The 15,990-nt window shown below is 48.4% G+C and overlaps 1 protein-coding gene across 1 annotated transcript in view; it reads left to right on the top strand.

The window, feature by feature from the left end:
- Positions 1–11,538, top strand: part of INO80 (INO80 complex ATPase subunit) — a 99,239-nt gene extending 87,701 nt beyond the window's left edge. Inside the window, exons 29-35 of the mRNA XM_008702234.2 lie at positions 1,615–1,773; positions 2,396–2,498; positions 3,725–3,813; positions 6,448–6,603; positions 6,906–7,065; positions 7,772–7,987; positions 9,944–11,538. Of these exons, the coding sequence (XP_008700456.2) occupies positions 1,615–1,773; positions 2,396–2,498; positions 3,725–3,813; positions 6,448–6,603; positions 6,906–7,065; positions 7,772–7,987; positions 9,944–10,161 (1,101 nt within the window). The 3' untranslated portion in view covers positions 10,162–11,538. The remainder of the gene's footprint in view (positions 1–1,614; positions 1,774–2,395; positions 2,499–3,724; positions 3,814–6,447; positions 6,604–6,905; positions 7,066–7,771; positions 7,988–9,943) is intronic.
- The last annotated feature ends 4,452 nt before the right edge of the window (positions 11,539–15,990 follow it).

Below are 15,990 nucleotides of genomic sequence, written 5' to 3'. Positions count from 1 at the left end.
TTAAGATTTTATTTATTTATTTGACAGAGACAGCCAGTGAGAGGGAACACAAGCAGGGGGAGTGGGAGAGGAAGAAGCAGGCTCCTAGTGGAGGAGCCTGATGTGGGGCTCGATCCCAGAACACCGGGATCACGCCCTGAGCCGAAGGCAGACGCTTAACAACTGAGCCACCCAGGCGCCCCAGCACTGAACAGATTTTAACCATTATTATTTCTAGTAGGAATCCACGAGGAATAGGGAAAAGGGACATTGTTATAGGCAGGAGAAATCAGGGAGGCCTTCTTGAAAGTGGGAAGCTTGAATCAAACCTTAAAGGACCAATAGGGAAGACTTGAGGGACTACAGGTCAGAAAAAGAGCTTGATCAAAAAGTGGTGCAAACAATCATGAGTGAGGAGCGCTGAAGAGACCTCTTGACAAAAAGGAAGGGGCGTGTTTATTTTAGAAAAGAAGAAAAATTAAGTTGGCTCAGCATAGCAGGGACTGATTATTGAGGGGAGTTTGGACTTGGTGTGTTACCGCATAACTGGCAGGGAAGTAGAGTGGCCTACAGTAGACTAAAAAAAGACTAAAGAAGAGAGACTGAGTTCTAGAAAGCCTGCTGGTCTGACATAGGCAGCAAGCCAGGTGTAGGTGATGAGGTCCCAGTCTAGGATAGGGACAGTGGGACTGTAAAAAGGAGAGGTTCATTTCTGAAGAAGCAGTAGCTGGATATGGTGACTTGCTTGAATATTGATGAGGACCATTTGGAGCTGGCTTTCTTTCAGAAGGTCCTGTATATTCAATAGTAGCCTCAGGGCTGAGGACCCAGGAGTCTATTGGCTGTAGGATCACTTGTGGGGTAGAGGAGAGGAGGGTACATTCTGTTGTTGTTTATGTTTGTTGTTTAGCAAACTAAAATTAGCTTCCAGGGAACCCTTAAATATGTCTTTGCTGAATTCAAGGGATAGGAAATATGAACTGGAGAATGCCAGGAAAGCCATGCCTATCCTTTACCCTGGTAGACTTAGTGTTAAAGAGAAGGCTTTCAGGGATGCCTGGATGGCTCAGTTGGAAGAGCATGGAGCTCTTGATCTTGGGGTTGTGAGTTCGAGCTCCACGTTGAGCGTAGAGATTGCTTAAATAAATACATGAAAACTTGAAAAAAAAGAGAAGGCTTTCATATCCCCTGCCTCATAGGCCTACCATGTACTTAGGCTCTGTGATCTTGGATACATTCTGTAATTCCTATGTGTCTCAGTTTCCTCATCTGTAAAATGGGGCTCTTAACAGTACCTAAATCATAGTGATTGTAGGATGTGAGTTGATACACATAAAGCAACTAGAACAGTGACTGGCAGATAGTAAGCATTAAGTATTCATTAACTGTTAATATCATTGCTGTTCCCTCTTTGTAAATGAAAATACTGAAAAAAAAGCTAGAGTATGTCTATTTTGCCCAAGGCAAGTGAAGAAATGGCCTTGGTTTTATGAGTGGATGTCTGCTCATCTTAATATCCTAGGAAAAAATCTGGCATCAAACTGCAAATGACAAGTGGCTGGGTCGCTCTCAGAATTCCCAGTCTTGCCATAAGAGTGTCTCAGTCTTTGCTGTATTCTTGTCCTGCCCGTGCAGGTGATTTTTTATGATAGCGACTGGAACCCCACTGTGGACCAGCAGGCCATGGACAGGGCCCACCGCTTGGGGCAGACAAAGCAGGTTACTGTGTACCGGCTCATCTGTAAAGGCACCATTGAAGAACGCATTCTGCAGCGAGCCAAGGAGAAGAGTGAGGTAAGCAGCAGTCAGAGGAAGTACTGTCGTGGTGGAGAAGCTGGAAAGTCCAACCGCATTTACTGGGCTAAGACCCTTGCCTTCCGTGGGTCAGGAAGGGGCGGAAAGTTCTTCTGAATAGAAAATAAAATCAAGTCCGGTACTGCCCTGGCTGTTCATTCCTCACTCCTTTTCTAGCTGAATGGTGTCTACAGCCTAGATGGGGCTGTCGTTCATGGGGGGATGACATCAGTCATGGTCCTCCTGTTTCACATACTTTCCTGTTCAGGGCAAGAAGGAATGACATTTGAGCTCTCATCCTAGTACTCTCAATTTGACAGCCTCTAAGTTGTATGCCAGGTTTGCTAGTTTCCGAAGAAATGATTATTTGGGGGGGTTGTTTTTTTATCTTGATTTCAGTATTATTGGATCTTCTAGCTATCAATTAGCAGTCCCAAGCAAAAGAACTTCTCATTGTTCTTTCTGTTGGACAAATAATCTGGATGAGCCAGTAAGATGAATGAGAAGAAATAGGGAATCCAAGTGCCAGAGGAGCAGATTGAGAAAGATGTTGCCTTCTTTCTGGATATTAGCCATAGGAAATGGGGGCCTGGTGGTGATGTTTTGATCTGCTTTGGTATAGATTCAACGGATGGTGATTTCTGGTGGGAACTTCAAACCAGATACATTGAAACCCAAAGAGGTGGTTAGTCTTCTTCTAGATGATGAAGAACTGGAGAAGAAATGTAAGTACTCTAAACCTCTTACTAAAGCTCTCTCCTCCCTACAAAAGATGTTTCTCTGGCCCCACCCATCCAAAAATGGTAGGACCCCTTGGCTATATGCCAAGGGTAGGCAAAGCCAAGGACTGTATTTGGGGAGAAACATTTTTTATGTTAATAACCTATATTAAAACCCAAACAAGAATGTGTGATAGAGTAGAAGACAGACTCTCATATATATTAAAAGTACTATGACTTCCGGGGCGCCTGGGTGGTGTAGTCGTTGGGCGTCTGCCTTCGGCTCAGGGCGTGATCCCAGCGTTATGGGATCGAGCCCCACATTAGGCTCCTCCTCTGGGAGCCTGCTTCTTCCTCTCCCACTCCCCTGCTGTGTTCCCTCTCTCGCTGGCTGTCTCTCTGTCACATAAAAAAAAAAAAAAAAAAAGTACTATGACTTTGAATAAATTTGCATGAGGGAGGCTATATCCCTAGACTCCTCAGCAGTAATGAATTTACTCTGTTCTGCCCAAAGAAATGTTTTTATGGAGAAGTTGGAGAAACACATTGCTGTAGCACTTCTCCCATGTATTGCTGGCTTTTGAGAACAATTGGTTTCAGAATTACCTTGTGAGCCCCTGTGGATGTCAGCATCACATCAGGAAGTATGAAGCTCCTTTCTTACAGTGCTCATATTTGCCACCACCTTCTAAAACCCTTTCAGGACTCTACAACCATACTTGATCTGTGCAATGCAGAGATATTAAAAGGCTAAAAAGAGGGGCGCCTGGGTGGCTCAGTCGTTAAGCGTCTGCCTTCGGCTCAGGGCGTGATCCTGGCATTCTGGGATCGAGCCCCACATCAGGCTCCTCTGCTGGGAGCCTGCTTCTTCCTCTCCCACTCCCCCTGCTTGTGTTCCCTCTCTCACTGGCTGTCTCTCTCTTTGTCAAATAAATAAATAAAATCTTAAAAATTTAAAAAAATAAAAGGCTGAAAAGAAAAGGAGAGTAAAGTCAAGGAACGGCCCATGACAGTTAAACTGAATGATAGTTTGAACCCCAAAACTGTTAAAAATCCAAGAACTCTGTTCCGTCTCCAAGTTAAAAAACCACCAGTTAATCTGTCCTAGACAGAAGTCCTACCCTTAGAACATAAATATCAGATGGTGTGGCCACCTTAATTTCAGACAGTGAGGATTATGATTACCACAGATACTTCATCAGATCTTCAGATCTTTTTAATTTTCTTGATAGTGAGACTGCGGCAGGAAGAGAAACGGCAGCAAGAGGAAACCAACCGAGTCAAAGAGCGCAAGCGCAAGCGGGAGAAGTATGCAGAGAAGGTATCTCAAGCTTCGGGTGGCTGACAGGGACCGGTGGGGGACAGGGCGGTGCTTACAAAAAGGCCTTGGGTACATGGCTTATCATCTTGGTTACTGGTTGGTATCCAGCTCCAGCTGTATATGGTAAGTAACAGCTTTGTGCTGATTGACATTTGATTGGGAGAAATGCACCCTTGGTAGACCAGTAGTCCCCACACAGACCTACCTTGTCTGTGGTCGCATGTAATTATGGAAACCATTTGTCAGGGCTGTTGCAAAGCATAAGGCTAAATGTGGAAAAGGTGGATCTTACTTACATTACAGATTCCATAGAGTCGTAGAAGGGGCCTAAGAGGTCATTATGTCCAATCCTACCTTAATTCTGCTAGTGTTCCATTCAGTGTCGTCTGCCGTTGGAAAGAGAAATCACTGGCCAGTCTGTTCATCTCTTTTTCTCTAATTTATGCCAAAGATGTGTGCTGTTTTTTGTCTCCCTTCTCACATTTCCCACTTGACCCCACCAGCCAGCTACAAAGTGGAATGTAGTGCCGCTTACATTTCTCCCTATCTTGCTGTTTCTACCAGAGTTTTATTTCAGTGATCCTTATTCCTGGTCTTTATTGACAAGTAAATCAAAGTGAGGCCTTCAGGATTTATTCTTGTTTCAGTGTTTCAGGAGTCAGTCCACTGGTTCTGACCAGGTTCCCAGATGTAGCACCAAAGGATTGTTGGTTCAGAACCATTTTACTACCTTCCAGAAAGTATGTCCCAATTTTTTCTGGTGGGTTTGGCTTACCTTTGGGTTGTGCTGCCCTTCCCATCTTTATCAGCCTTCGTTGGGCCCCTGGTCTCGAACAAGATAGCTACCATGAGCTTCAGGCATTTGGGTAGCTCTGGGTCCTCGAGCCCAATAGTTGTCCATGCTTCGTTTCCCTGGACTGTTTAGTTTGTCTGAAGCATGTTGTGTGGCCACATGTTCAAATTGCTTCTGTCGTAAGTGGAGGTTGACTTCTTCCCCTTATCCAGGCTGATATTGGGCCTCATGTCCCTTGTCGCTTTGGCCATATGACCTTGATGATCAGCAGCCTAGGAACTTGTCTGTATTATTTGATCATCTTCAGTAGATTTACCAACTCTTCCTTTTGTAAAATCCACACCCTCCTTTGTACCTTCTACTGAGCAGAACTATCTCTAACCTGAAGGATGCCTGGTACTCACTATATCAAAGATGAAAAATCCAGAAACTAGGACTCCACCCTCAAATCTCTAACCCATTACTTACTACTATTTATAATTAAGATAGCTTTAATATTCAGAAACAACATCAAAGAAGAAAAGGTGGTGGTTTTTGGGGGGTGGGGGTTGTTTGCTTTTTATTTTAGCCTAAGTCCAGTAAACTTATTTTGCAAAACAGTTGATATCCTGAGCGTTACTGAGCCAACAGAACATCAAAATAAAAAGTAGTCTGAAGTTAAAGGCAGGGGCACCTGAGTGGCTCAGTCGGTTAAGCGTCTGCCTTTGGCTCAGGTCATGATCCCAGGGTCCTGGGATCGAGTCCTATATCAGGCTCCCTGCTCAGTGGGGTGCCTGATTCTCCCTCTCCTGCTGCCCCTGCTTGTGCTCTTTTCTCTCTCTGTCAAATAAATAAATAAATCTTCCAAAAAAAAAAAAAAAAAAGTAAAGTTAAAGGCATAGTACGTTAATAAACAAATGACCCTCAGTCACAAAATTATAAATGGCAGTTTGGGATGGACAGGAGGGGAGTTAATCCAAACTACAGCAGTGAAGTCTTTGAACCACAGAAGGTGGTTTTCTAATACAGGACACTGGGGGGGTTACTGAGTTTGCATCAGAAGCCATTCCTGCTCTGAGTAAAGAAGTCTCAGATAAACATCCAGTGGTAGTATAAACTACACAAAGACATTAACCCTAACATAGGGGTCGATACAAATGCAGTTAGATACAGTGAGTGGATGTGATTCCCATAATTTTCCAAGCACATTCTGCGATTTCAGGTCCGTACACGGTGACAGAGCCCTACTGAGCTTTGTTCTAGACCTGCATAATGTCGCTCAACCCGCAAGTATTTATATGTAAACTAAGAAAATAATGACAAAAGCAACCCATTATTTCTTGGGTATGATAAGAACAAAGCTTATCATAAGAACGTGGCTTCGTGCAGCCCCGATTCAGTGTGACTGGCCTGCGTCTCAACTCTGTATTACGGGGGTGGAATATACATAAATTCTTATGCATATTTTAAAAGAAGCAGAGTGAAAACAGATGTGCCGAAAATACACTAAAGGCACTGGGCCTCCCTCTTGTAGGACTGAATCAGTTCCACCCCTGTGAGTGCTGCAGCTCGGACATGCCCCTCATGGGTCAGGCCTCGTGCAGCCCTGATTCAGTGTGACTGGCCTGCCTCTCAACTCTGTATCACTGGGGTAGAATATACATAAACTCTTCTTAAGCTATTCCTTTCCTCCTTCCTTAGGAGTTTTTCCTTCCTTAAAAGTATGCTAATTGAAAAAAAACAAAACAAAACTGAGTTTACAGAGAGTCAGCTTTCTGTCATCACTTTCTTTTCCAACCCCACTTTTCTTTTGGTGCCTATCTTCATGCTTTTTCCAAATTTCTTGATTTGTGTGTTCCCAGAAGAAAAAGGAAGATGAATTGGATGGGAAAAGGAGAAAAGAGGGTGTGAACCTAGTGATCCCATTTGTTCCCTCGGCTGATAACTCCAACCTCTCTGCTGACGGGGACGACTCCTTCATTAGCGTGGACTCGGCCATGCCCAGCCCTTTCAGTGAGGTGAGGCTCCTTTTAGATGCCTTCATCCTAGCAGTGGGGACTACGTCCTGACCTTGTAGCCTTTGCTTCTCCTGGAGTTCTGCATTGGGGAAGGGGGCTGCACATGGAATCCATAAGGAGAAAAGGAAATGAGGACAGGCTGGCTTCTCTGGAGCCAAAGCCCGGGATTTCACCCTTAGGAGTAAAGCCAGGCAGGAGAGGGAAATAGTGATGAGGCCTAAGAAGCACATCCTCACGTGGGTATGAGGGCCATGGGCTGTGGGCACCAAGAATGGTGGTGATCTCAACCTTTCCTCTTCCAGATCTCCATCAGCAGTGAGCTGCACACTGGCTCCATCCCTCCTGACGAGAGCAGCAGTGATATGCTGGTCATCGTGGATGACCCAGCCTCCTCAGCCCCCCAGTCTCGGGCCACCAACTCTCCTGCTTCCATAACGGGCTCCGTTTCAGACACGGTGAACGGTGAGTGGTGCTGCAGTCTCCTACAGCTTGGGCCTGGTCCAGTGCCTCAGGAGAGGCATTGGTTTCATGCTGGATGAAGTTCCAACTCCTTCTAAGATCATGGCATTTTCTACTGTCTAAAGAAGAGTGGAGTGGAGGGAAAAGAATTGATAGGCTTATTCTTTCAGTAGCCCTGTCAAGTGAAAGGGAGAAAGAACTTTATAAAGATTTCAAACGTCTTTGTTTTTTAGTCAGCCCTGTCTTTCATATTTCACCTTTATTTTTGCTAGTTTTTAGTTAAAGTCGGCTTCTCTGGGCCTTTCCTCACTTTGTTCTGTGGGACCCAGTGGTGCTATTTCTTGAGCTCTAGCTTTAAAACTTGGGGGTAAAAGTTGACTCTTCAAGGCAGGAGCACATTGAAGTGTGCTGGTGAATCACAGGCAGCACACCCCTGGGGTTCATTTAGTAATGAACTAGTTTAAAGAAGAAATTCAGGAGTAATGGAACCACTCTTTTAGAATGAAAAGCAGCTTAAGCAGTCAGGCTGTTTTAGCTGTTCAGAATTCTTACTAATTCTATGACTCCTTGGCCCAGCCATTAAATGGGGATGGAGCCCTCCCTGGGAGTCCTGAAACACCCCAAGAGCCAGCCCTCCCTGTCCGAGGAAGATTCTGTTAACATGGAAGAGACTGACTCTTTTTCCCTCTTGGCCCATTTGTTCCCACAGGAATTTCCATTCAGGAAATGCCAGCTGCAGGACGGGGTCACTCAGCTCGAAGCCGAGGCCGCCCCAAAGGTTCAGGAAGCACAGCCAAAGGAGCCGGGAAAGGCCGGAGCCGGAAGTCCACCGCAGGCAGTGCTGCTGCAATGGCGGGAGCCAAAGCGGGGGCCGCGGCGGCCTCAGCAGCCGCCTATGCTGCATACGGGTACAATGTGTCTAAAGGTGCGGAGGCCCTGGGGTAGGGGTGAGCTGCAGGCGCCATTATGGTGAGGGACAGTCTGGAGGGTCTTTGGAGTGTTCTGCCCCGAGAGCACGTAGGGCACCCCCTGGGCCAGGAAGCTCCTTCCCGGAGGCCACGTTGGGTTCTGCCGTGCTGAGCATTCCTGACTCTGCCCTTGCCCCGGTGACTTAGTACATACAGTTTCACCTTCGAAGTGGAAGTAACTACGAAGAGAGAGCTGAATTTCTGGACTATACTGCTTTATTTTAAACAATCACAGTTCTTCCTGCTTTGAGAACTGGTGTTTTTTCCAAGACGCACATCTCAGTAATTCTATTTCAGTAATACGGGCTAACATAGTCAACATTTGCCATCACCCGTGCTGTGTGCATGAGAGTGTAACACACGGCCCCCGCTCTGGAGTGCGTAGTAGAAGTGAGAAGAGGGAGCTGTCTGTGGAATATGTTTAACAGCATACACGACAGTAGGCTTGTGCTGAGTGACAAAAAAGGGTGAGGCCTTAATTATAGCTGTAGCTCGGAAGAAGGGGGAATCCATGGACCTGAAGACAAAGTTGCCAGGCTGTAATTCAGAAAGAAGGAGAATGATGACAAAGGAAGGGGTATCTCCGGTGTCACCGAGCAGGCCAGTCAGGCCGTCCTCAGGAGGAGCAATAGGAGTCAGGAGTGGAAACACACGGCAGGATCTTATGGACAGGAGCTTCTCAGGTGTGTGATGAGGAGCTAGAAAGTTTGAGAAGGGAGGTGGCTATGGTGAGCACACCGTGTGGAGAATAATGATAAGCGTAGCCTGTAGGACAGCTGCAGGGGGTGAGAAGGGGAGCACCGTTTACTGGTCTCTCTCCACATTCACAGCCTGGGAGTTAGGTGAGAGTGGTGTAGCGGGTGTTGCCCAGTACTGGATAGAAGGTGCTTAGTAAGTGTTAGCTCCCCTCCCCTTCCTCCTACGGCAGGAATCTCTGCTTTCATTGATTTGTCCAATCAATGAATTTGAAGTATAATAGCCTAGTCCAGCAATTCTCAACCTTTTGTCGGCTTATCACATCCTTGGAAAATAGCAGTCGTACCAGCAGTGAAGGCTGCCATGGCATGGTCTCCCCCACGGACAGGCGGAGTACAGCACCCATCAGGCTTTCCCCTGGAGATCCGGTCTGAGAAGGTGCAGGAGGTGTGAAGGAGGCAAAGTGTCACAAGAAAAATGAACAATTGCTTGGTGACCGGGAATGGGAAAACCAGGGAAAGGACTGATTCAGAGATGCCCTGCAGGGCCATCCTCCACGGTGGATGGGAAGAGACAGTTGTGTGCCCACCAGGCACTTACTGTGCTTTTTCAGGATAGTCAGGCCAGCCCGCAAGAAACAATTGAAGCATATCAGACAGTGTGTTATGGGGTGTAAGTGGATTTGGCTCATACAAATAAGAAAGAGTTGTCACCCAGGGAGCCATCACTGGGGATGAGCAATTTGAACTGGGTCCTTGAAGCAGCAGAGCTTGGGGAGTAGAGGACATCTTGTGAAGTGAAGGAGGAGTGATTAGGAGCAGCTAATCACAAGTGGTGTCCCAAGGAGGAAGAAGGAACACGTAAGAAAATACCTTCGTGCCTAAGAAGTTACACGCCATCCTGCAGCCTTGGCTTCCCCACGTTGTGTAACATGTGCTCTGTCCTTGAGCTTCAAGGTGACATCTTACTTCTTGTGGATGAGGTGATGTGGAGAAGGCGGAGCGCGTGTTGCTTTTCCCTGAAAAAAGCATCCCTCTTACAGAACAGACAGTTGATAGGAGAGCAAGCAGATGTGCTAAGAAGAGGTTGGCAAGGAATGGGAGGGGTTCCCCCAACCTCACCTCCAGCCCAGACTCCAGTAACCAAGGTCAGGCATCGGGGCAGCTCAGACAGGCCTGGTGCCTATACTCTTCTCATCTCTTTCTCCATCCCCACAGGAATCTCTGCCAGCAGTCCTCTGCAGACGTCTCTTGTTCGGCCTGCTGGCCTTGCTGACTTTGGACCTTCAAGCGCCTCTTCTCCCTTGAGTTCCCCTTTGAGCAAAGGAAATAATGTTCCTGGGACTCCCAAGAGCCTCCACTTGACCAGCAGCCTAGCCCCAGACTCCCTGGTCCGGAAACAGGGCAAAGGCACCAACCCCTCTGGAGGACGGTAACCACCTGGACCCTCTAGCTTCCTTCAACCAAACCAGGGGCCAGAGTTCTGGCCTGCACATGGTCTTTGGATGGCTTGCCCAGTGCAGCGTCTTACATCCCAGGTCAGAGGGCAGAGGTGAACCAGTTGCAGCAAGGCAAGGACAGGCAGGTGGCTGGTGTGAGCACTTTTCTAACCTGTGTCTCAAGACGAGTGCTCTGGGGGGCCTATTAGGAAAAAGGCCCAAGGACAGAGATCGGCCTTGCAGCATCTCAAGTGAACTTTACAGCCACATCTTAAACCTCGCACTGGGGAAGGGCCTGACATAGACCCCTTTAGATGCTCAGGCACACAGTCTCCATCCCCATTCCACTCTGGGGCTCTGGCCATCTCCCTTGCAGAAGCTCTGCAAGTGCTGTGAAGAACCTTCCACAGTGGAGACCTCTCTTAGGGCTGTGATTTCCTGTAGGGCTAGGAAGGGAGGAAATCATGTGTCTGGCATCCTCGGTCTTTGGGCAGCTCCCCAGGTCTTCAGACCCCATTTGACAGAGTGTCAGCACCGAAGAGAACAGTGAGTGCGAGAAGCTTAGCGGCTCATGAGGGTGACAGAGGCTAGAGGAGGCATGCCCGGAGGCACTTGTTTTCCCAGCATTTCCTCCCCTGTCCTGCATGGTTCATGCCAGAGAACCTTCAGGTCCCACCAGCAACCGTAGCAGCAGCTTCCACCCCGGAACTCCCAGAAGCCAGTAAAGAGACCAGGATTCACCTCAATCAGCAGGACATCCTTACTGTCCCTCTTGCAGACTCCCCTTGCCCTTCCTGAATGCACAGTCTCCCCACCCCTGCCCTTCAGCCCCCTGCTTGGCTGTATGCACTGTCTGTATTGCACTGAGAAAGGAAGGGACAGCAGGAGTGAGGCGGAGAGGATGGAGAAAGGGCAAAGCTCAGCACCAACCCTACTGGCCCCAACCCCACGCGCCTGAGCTTGCTTCCCCCCTGAGAGAGGCAAAGGGGTGGTGTTTGCATGGGAGGAGTTTCTTCCTGCCCCCAGCCTGATGTCCCTGGTGGAGCAGGTGCTTCCGGGCGGGCCAGCCTCTAATTTGCACACCTGAAAATCGCGGAATTGAGTTTAGACAGATTGATTTTTAAAACTTTTTTTTGGAGTAGGGGTGGTAGGGGAATCATTTAATTTAAATCATTAAGATTCCCCTGCCCAAACCCAGACTCTTGTGTACAGATGCTATTTAGAGGGAATCAGAAAAATGCCAAGCCTTTTTTCTCTTTGAATGTGCTGTCTATTTTTATAACTGAACTTGTACATATGTATAAAGAGAGACACATCTTTCTTTTACTAACTGGAGAAAAAAAATCTTAAATAAAATGGAGTGAGATAATTTTATGTAAATCAGGGTGTCTGTGGTCTTTGCAGCTGCCTCTCTTGGGGGCATAGAGGGTTCTTGGAGGAATGTGGCAGGGTAAAGGGGAAACAGAGCTCTAACATCATTCCTGTGGTCAGAGAGGACAGGTCGTCATTGGGACGAGGAGTGCTCTGTGGGCATTTCCTCAGTGGCTGTGGGCATTTCCTCAGTGGCATTTTAAATCAGGCTTAGGAATTTGCCTGCAGCCATCAGAGAGGAGGTCTGACCAGTCCCTGGCATGCTGAGGCCAAGGCCCTCGGGGTGTGAACTAATTATGACTCAGGACCTAGACTCTCAGGCTCAGGTGTGTACGGCTTGGTCTGGTCCACCGTCAGATAGCTTTCTAGTGGTAATCTTAAGACCGACAGGTTCTGTCTCCAAAAACCACAAGTGAGAGATGATCCTGGCAATGTGTAATGTGTCAAATCTCCAACTAATAGGAACAGCTTTACGGTCTCACTTTCTAAAACTGTGGTGTATGTACACGAATGTGTGCGTTGGCAGTTCCAGGACACTGCGTGTGGGTCGGTTAAGGCAGCGGAAGTACTAACAAACTTTGAACGGAATTCAGTGTTCTCAGTGTTAGCCCTGCTTGTAAGAATCATGAACGAAAATAGTGAAATATGTTGCAATGATTCCAAAGACATCCACGCTCTGAAAACTTAGCTCTGAGATCAGTTGGTAAAAGAGCAAGTTCCCAGCCTAGACTGGCAGTTGGTGTTTCTCTGATTGAGCGGAAACACTGATATGCTCTTGCGTCACCTTCAAGCAGGGCTCGTGCTGTTCCCGAGTACGTTGCTGTGTGGCCTCCTGAGCCTTGGCTCACCCTGCATACCCTTGATCGGAGTGGGCTGGCTCCTGAGTAGCGGCTGCTCACCCAGTCGCAGGGGTCGGCCTTTTCTTCATCTTGTTGATCCCCAGTAGCACTGTCCTACGCGCCAGGTCTTGTTTTCCCTGCTGCTGGTAAACTTGACCAAGGCCTCACACAGAACAGACCAGTGTCAGTTTCCCAACTAACCATGCTCTCTTGTCGTCACCACTGTGGCTTGTGGTCACAACAAGCCCACTAGGATGGGTCCTCTGCAGTTCTCATCACTCAGCAAGGCCCCCAGTGACATTCCTGCTGGAGCCTTGCCAACGTTGGCAGCGGCTACCTCTCTGGAAACCTGACAACTTGGATCCTGTCACAGCTTCGTCCAGATGTGGGTAGGCTAATGACCCTGACTGAAAAGCATGTTAAGTTTTGGGTCAGAGACCTTTAGTCTTCTCAGTCCCCAAACATGCTACCATACTCCCCTTTCACCCATTTTTAATCCAGCGCTGAAGAAACACAGCTAACATTTCATAATGATAAACACTCACCGCCTTAATGTTCCGCCTCACCTGTCCCTCCCTTCCCTGAGGATAGATGGATGCAACTTGAATCTTAAAAGTGAAAGCTTCAAGCTCATTAACCAGTCCCCGAGTCATAACTCGTGCTCTGTCTACCCACTTTCTGAAGACTTGTCCATCTCCCATGTGAGAGAGCCCCAGCTCTCTTAGGAACGCAGGGAAGCAGTGCCCTAACACGGAAAAAGGCTGGGGAGGCTCCTGCCTGCTAAAGGAAGCGTCTGTCGGGAAGCCTGGAAGCCCAGGCCTTCGAGTGCCGGTCTGGCCTGGATCACAGTGAGCCTGTCCCTTTGGCCAGGATCACCTCGCCACACAAGTCTACTCTGGGGCCCCTAGGTAAGTGAATTTTAAGATTGTGGGTCTGTATGAGCAGCCCTGGAAATGCAGGGTCTGTGGTGGACTTACTATCCCAGTGTCTATGTGTAGGGATTTGTTGAGGCATCCAGGACTCTCTGGGGACACACCAGGGCTTGTTTGTGTCTCTCTAGTCCTGAGGTTGGGCTGGGCAGGAAGCAGGGCAATGCAGACTGAGCAGTGAGCTGGGTTCTTCTGCACAGCTTTGCCCTGGTGTCCGCCAGCATGTTCCATCTGTAGAGCCTTGCTGGCTTGCGAGTGCAGTCCACACCCTCACCTATGCCCCTCACAGCAGGCCATCTGTCAATAGAAACAAATCTCCCTAGGGGTACCTAGCTGGCTCGGTCTGAAGAGCATGTGACTCTTGATCTTGGGGTCCTGAGTTCAGGCCCCATGTTTGAGTAGAGATTACTTAAACAATCTTAAGAAACATCCCATCAATGCCAAGCTAGGAGCTGAGGCGAGATTAGCAAGTTTTAGCTGACTTCAAGTTTTAGAGATCCTCAGATGTGCCTCAAAGGCTGCCGTGAGTGAGGAGCAAAGGGGTGTGGCCACCCCAGTTAACCAGCATAGTTCTGCTTTTACTGCCAGGTAAAGAATTTGTGTGGCGTTCAACTGTAAGGAAAGAAAAGAATTTGAAACCTGAACCATCCCTTAAGGTAGTGTTTCTCAAACTTAATATGCGAGTGAGTCACCTTGGGATCTTGACATGCAGAATGACTTAGAAGGTCCAGGGTGAGACGTGAGACTGCATTTCTAATGCGTCCTAGGTGATGGCGATGCTGCTAGTCCTTGGACCACACCTGGAATAACAGGGCCTTGGAGCTCCCTCGAGCCCTGCCAGTCTGAGGAAACTGCCTCTGTTTGGATGTCCCCACCCCAGCCAGGAACCCCTGTGCAGGAAATACAACTTTATTCTTTCCCCGATTCCACTTAATCCACCTGATGACAGAAAATGAAAGCCCCGTATTTCCAGGAAAATTCGGTCCCATATGTATTTTTTCAGGGGTTTTTCGTTTGGTTTCGTTTTTCATTTTAAAACTGGCAGTTCATGATTTTTTCCATCACCCCTCCCCTCTGGGTAGCATCTGTTAGACGTGTTAGGTACGCTGGGTCTCTGTCCAGTGTAGCCTCTGCCAACATGTAGCCTCTGAAGTTGGCGGGCAGTCGCTGGAGGGTCTGTGATCCCGAGACGAACTATTTTGTGCTGCTTGTCTTCTTATCATGGCCACCAGATTCCTCGGGGTCAGTTAACTTTCTCATTAGCATATTGCTAAGCCCTTCTCAAGGGCGTGGGGAAATGTGGCTGCTGCTCCTCGGAGACCACTGGGTGGGAAGCCATGCACTTTGGGAGGCAGCTGTGGCCAGTGGTGGCTGCCTGCAAGCATCTTCACACGTTCGTTCAAACCACTCAGATGGAAAAGGTGTATGGAGGGCAGGGTTTGTTCTAGAGAAATCAGGGCCTCTGGCTGTCTTGAAAACGTGTGCCTGGGTATTCGCTCTTTGGCAGCAAATGGAGCTGGGAAAGGCCCCTGTGTGGGGGCTCCTGAGGCCTGGGGGCAGGAGCTTGGGCTATTTCAGTCCTCACAGAAACAACCCACCCATTTGTCACCCTGGAAGTGTCTGGGGCAAACAGTGCCAGGCCTGGGCTGTGGAGATACGGATCCCAGGTGACAGTCAATGGGGCTGGGTTTAAAAGGTGAAAGGAAGGAGGAGGAGGAGGAAGGACATGCCTGAGGCCCACTTCCTCGGTATTAAAGACTAGATGTCTCCCTCCTCACCAGACCTCCCCTCCCCACACCCCCAGCCTCTTCCAGAGCTCCCATTTCTTCCTTGCTTCAGGTCCTCAGACTTGCTGGCTCCCCTTTCCTCTCTGAAACTGCCACCACAGGGCACCTGGCTGGCTCAGTTGGTAGAGCATAAGACTCTTGGTCTCAGGGGCTCCTGGGTGGCTCAGTCGTTAAGCATCTGCCTTCGGCTCAAGGCCTGATCTCAGGGTCCTGGGATCGAGCCCCGCATCAGGTTCCCTGCTCCGCTGGGAGCCTGCTTCTTCCTCTCCCACTCCCCCTGCTTGTGTTCCCTCTCTCGCTGGCTGTCTCTCTCTCTGTGTCAAGTAAATAAATAAAATATTAAAAAAAAAAAAAAAAGACTATCTCAGGGTTGTGAGTTCAAGACCCATGCTGGGTATGGAGATTACTTTAAAAATAAATAAAAATAAAAAATTTAAAACTGCCACTACCCATTCTCTCATTCCACTCCTTCCCCCCACCCCATTATGGCAAGCTGGAGGATGTACCCCTGGTTTTCTCCTAGCTACTGCTAAAAATGAGCATCTTGCTTTTTTCTGTATTAAGGGGTTTCTTGCTCATCAAAACAAGGACACCAGGGAAAAGCGGAACTGGACATAGGAAGTTACAAAGCTCAAGATGTATGTTACAGTTCTCAAGGAGTCTTTGGTTCCTCGTTCCTGGTGCCTTGGGTGAGAGAAACAAGGATTCCAGAGAGAGAGGCTCCCCAACTCTTTCCTTCCTCTTAGGTAAGAGTTCTTTCCCCAAAGGCAGAGGACTATGCTCCTGCGAGCAGCCCTGTGGGGCCTGTGCCTCTGCTCTCCTCCCTGTGGGATTTCTTTGTCTTGGGACCCAAAGCTCAAGAACGAAAGCCTGGCCCCGGGTGCTGAGTGGCCTCTCTGG

Source organism: Ursus maritimus, unplaced genomic scaffold (assembly GCF_017311325.1).
Source record: "Ursus maritimus isolate PB19 unplaced genomic scaffold, ASM1731132v1 scaffold_35, whole genome shotgun sequence".
Taxonomy (NCBI): Eukaryota; Metazoa; Chordata; class Mammalia; order Carnivora; family Ursidae; genus Ursus; species Ursus maritimus.
The sequence above is the reverse complement of the archived record's forward strand: the minus strand, read 5'-3'. Positions and strand labels throughout refer to the sequence as shown.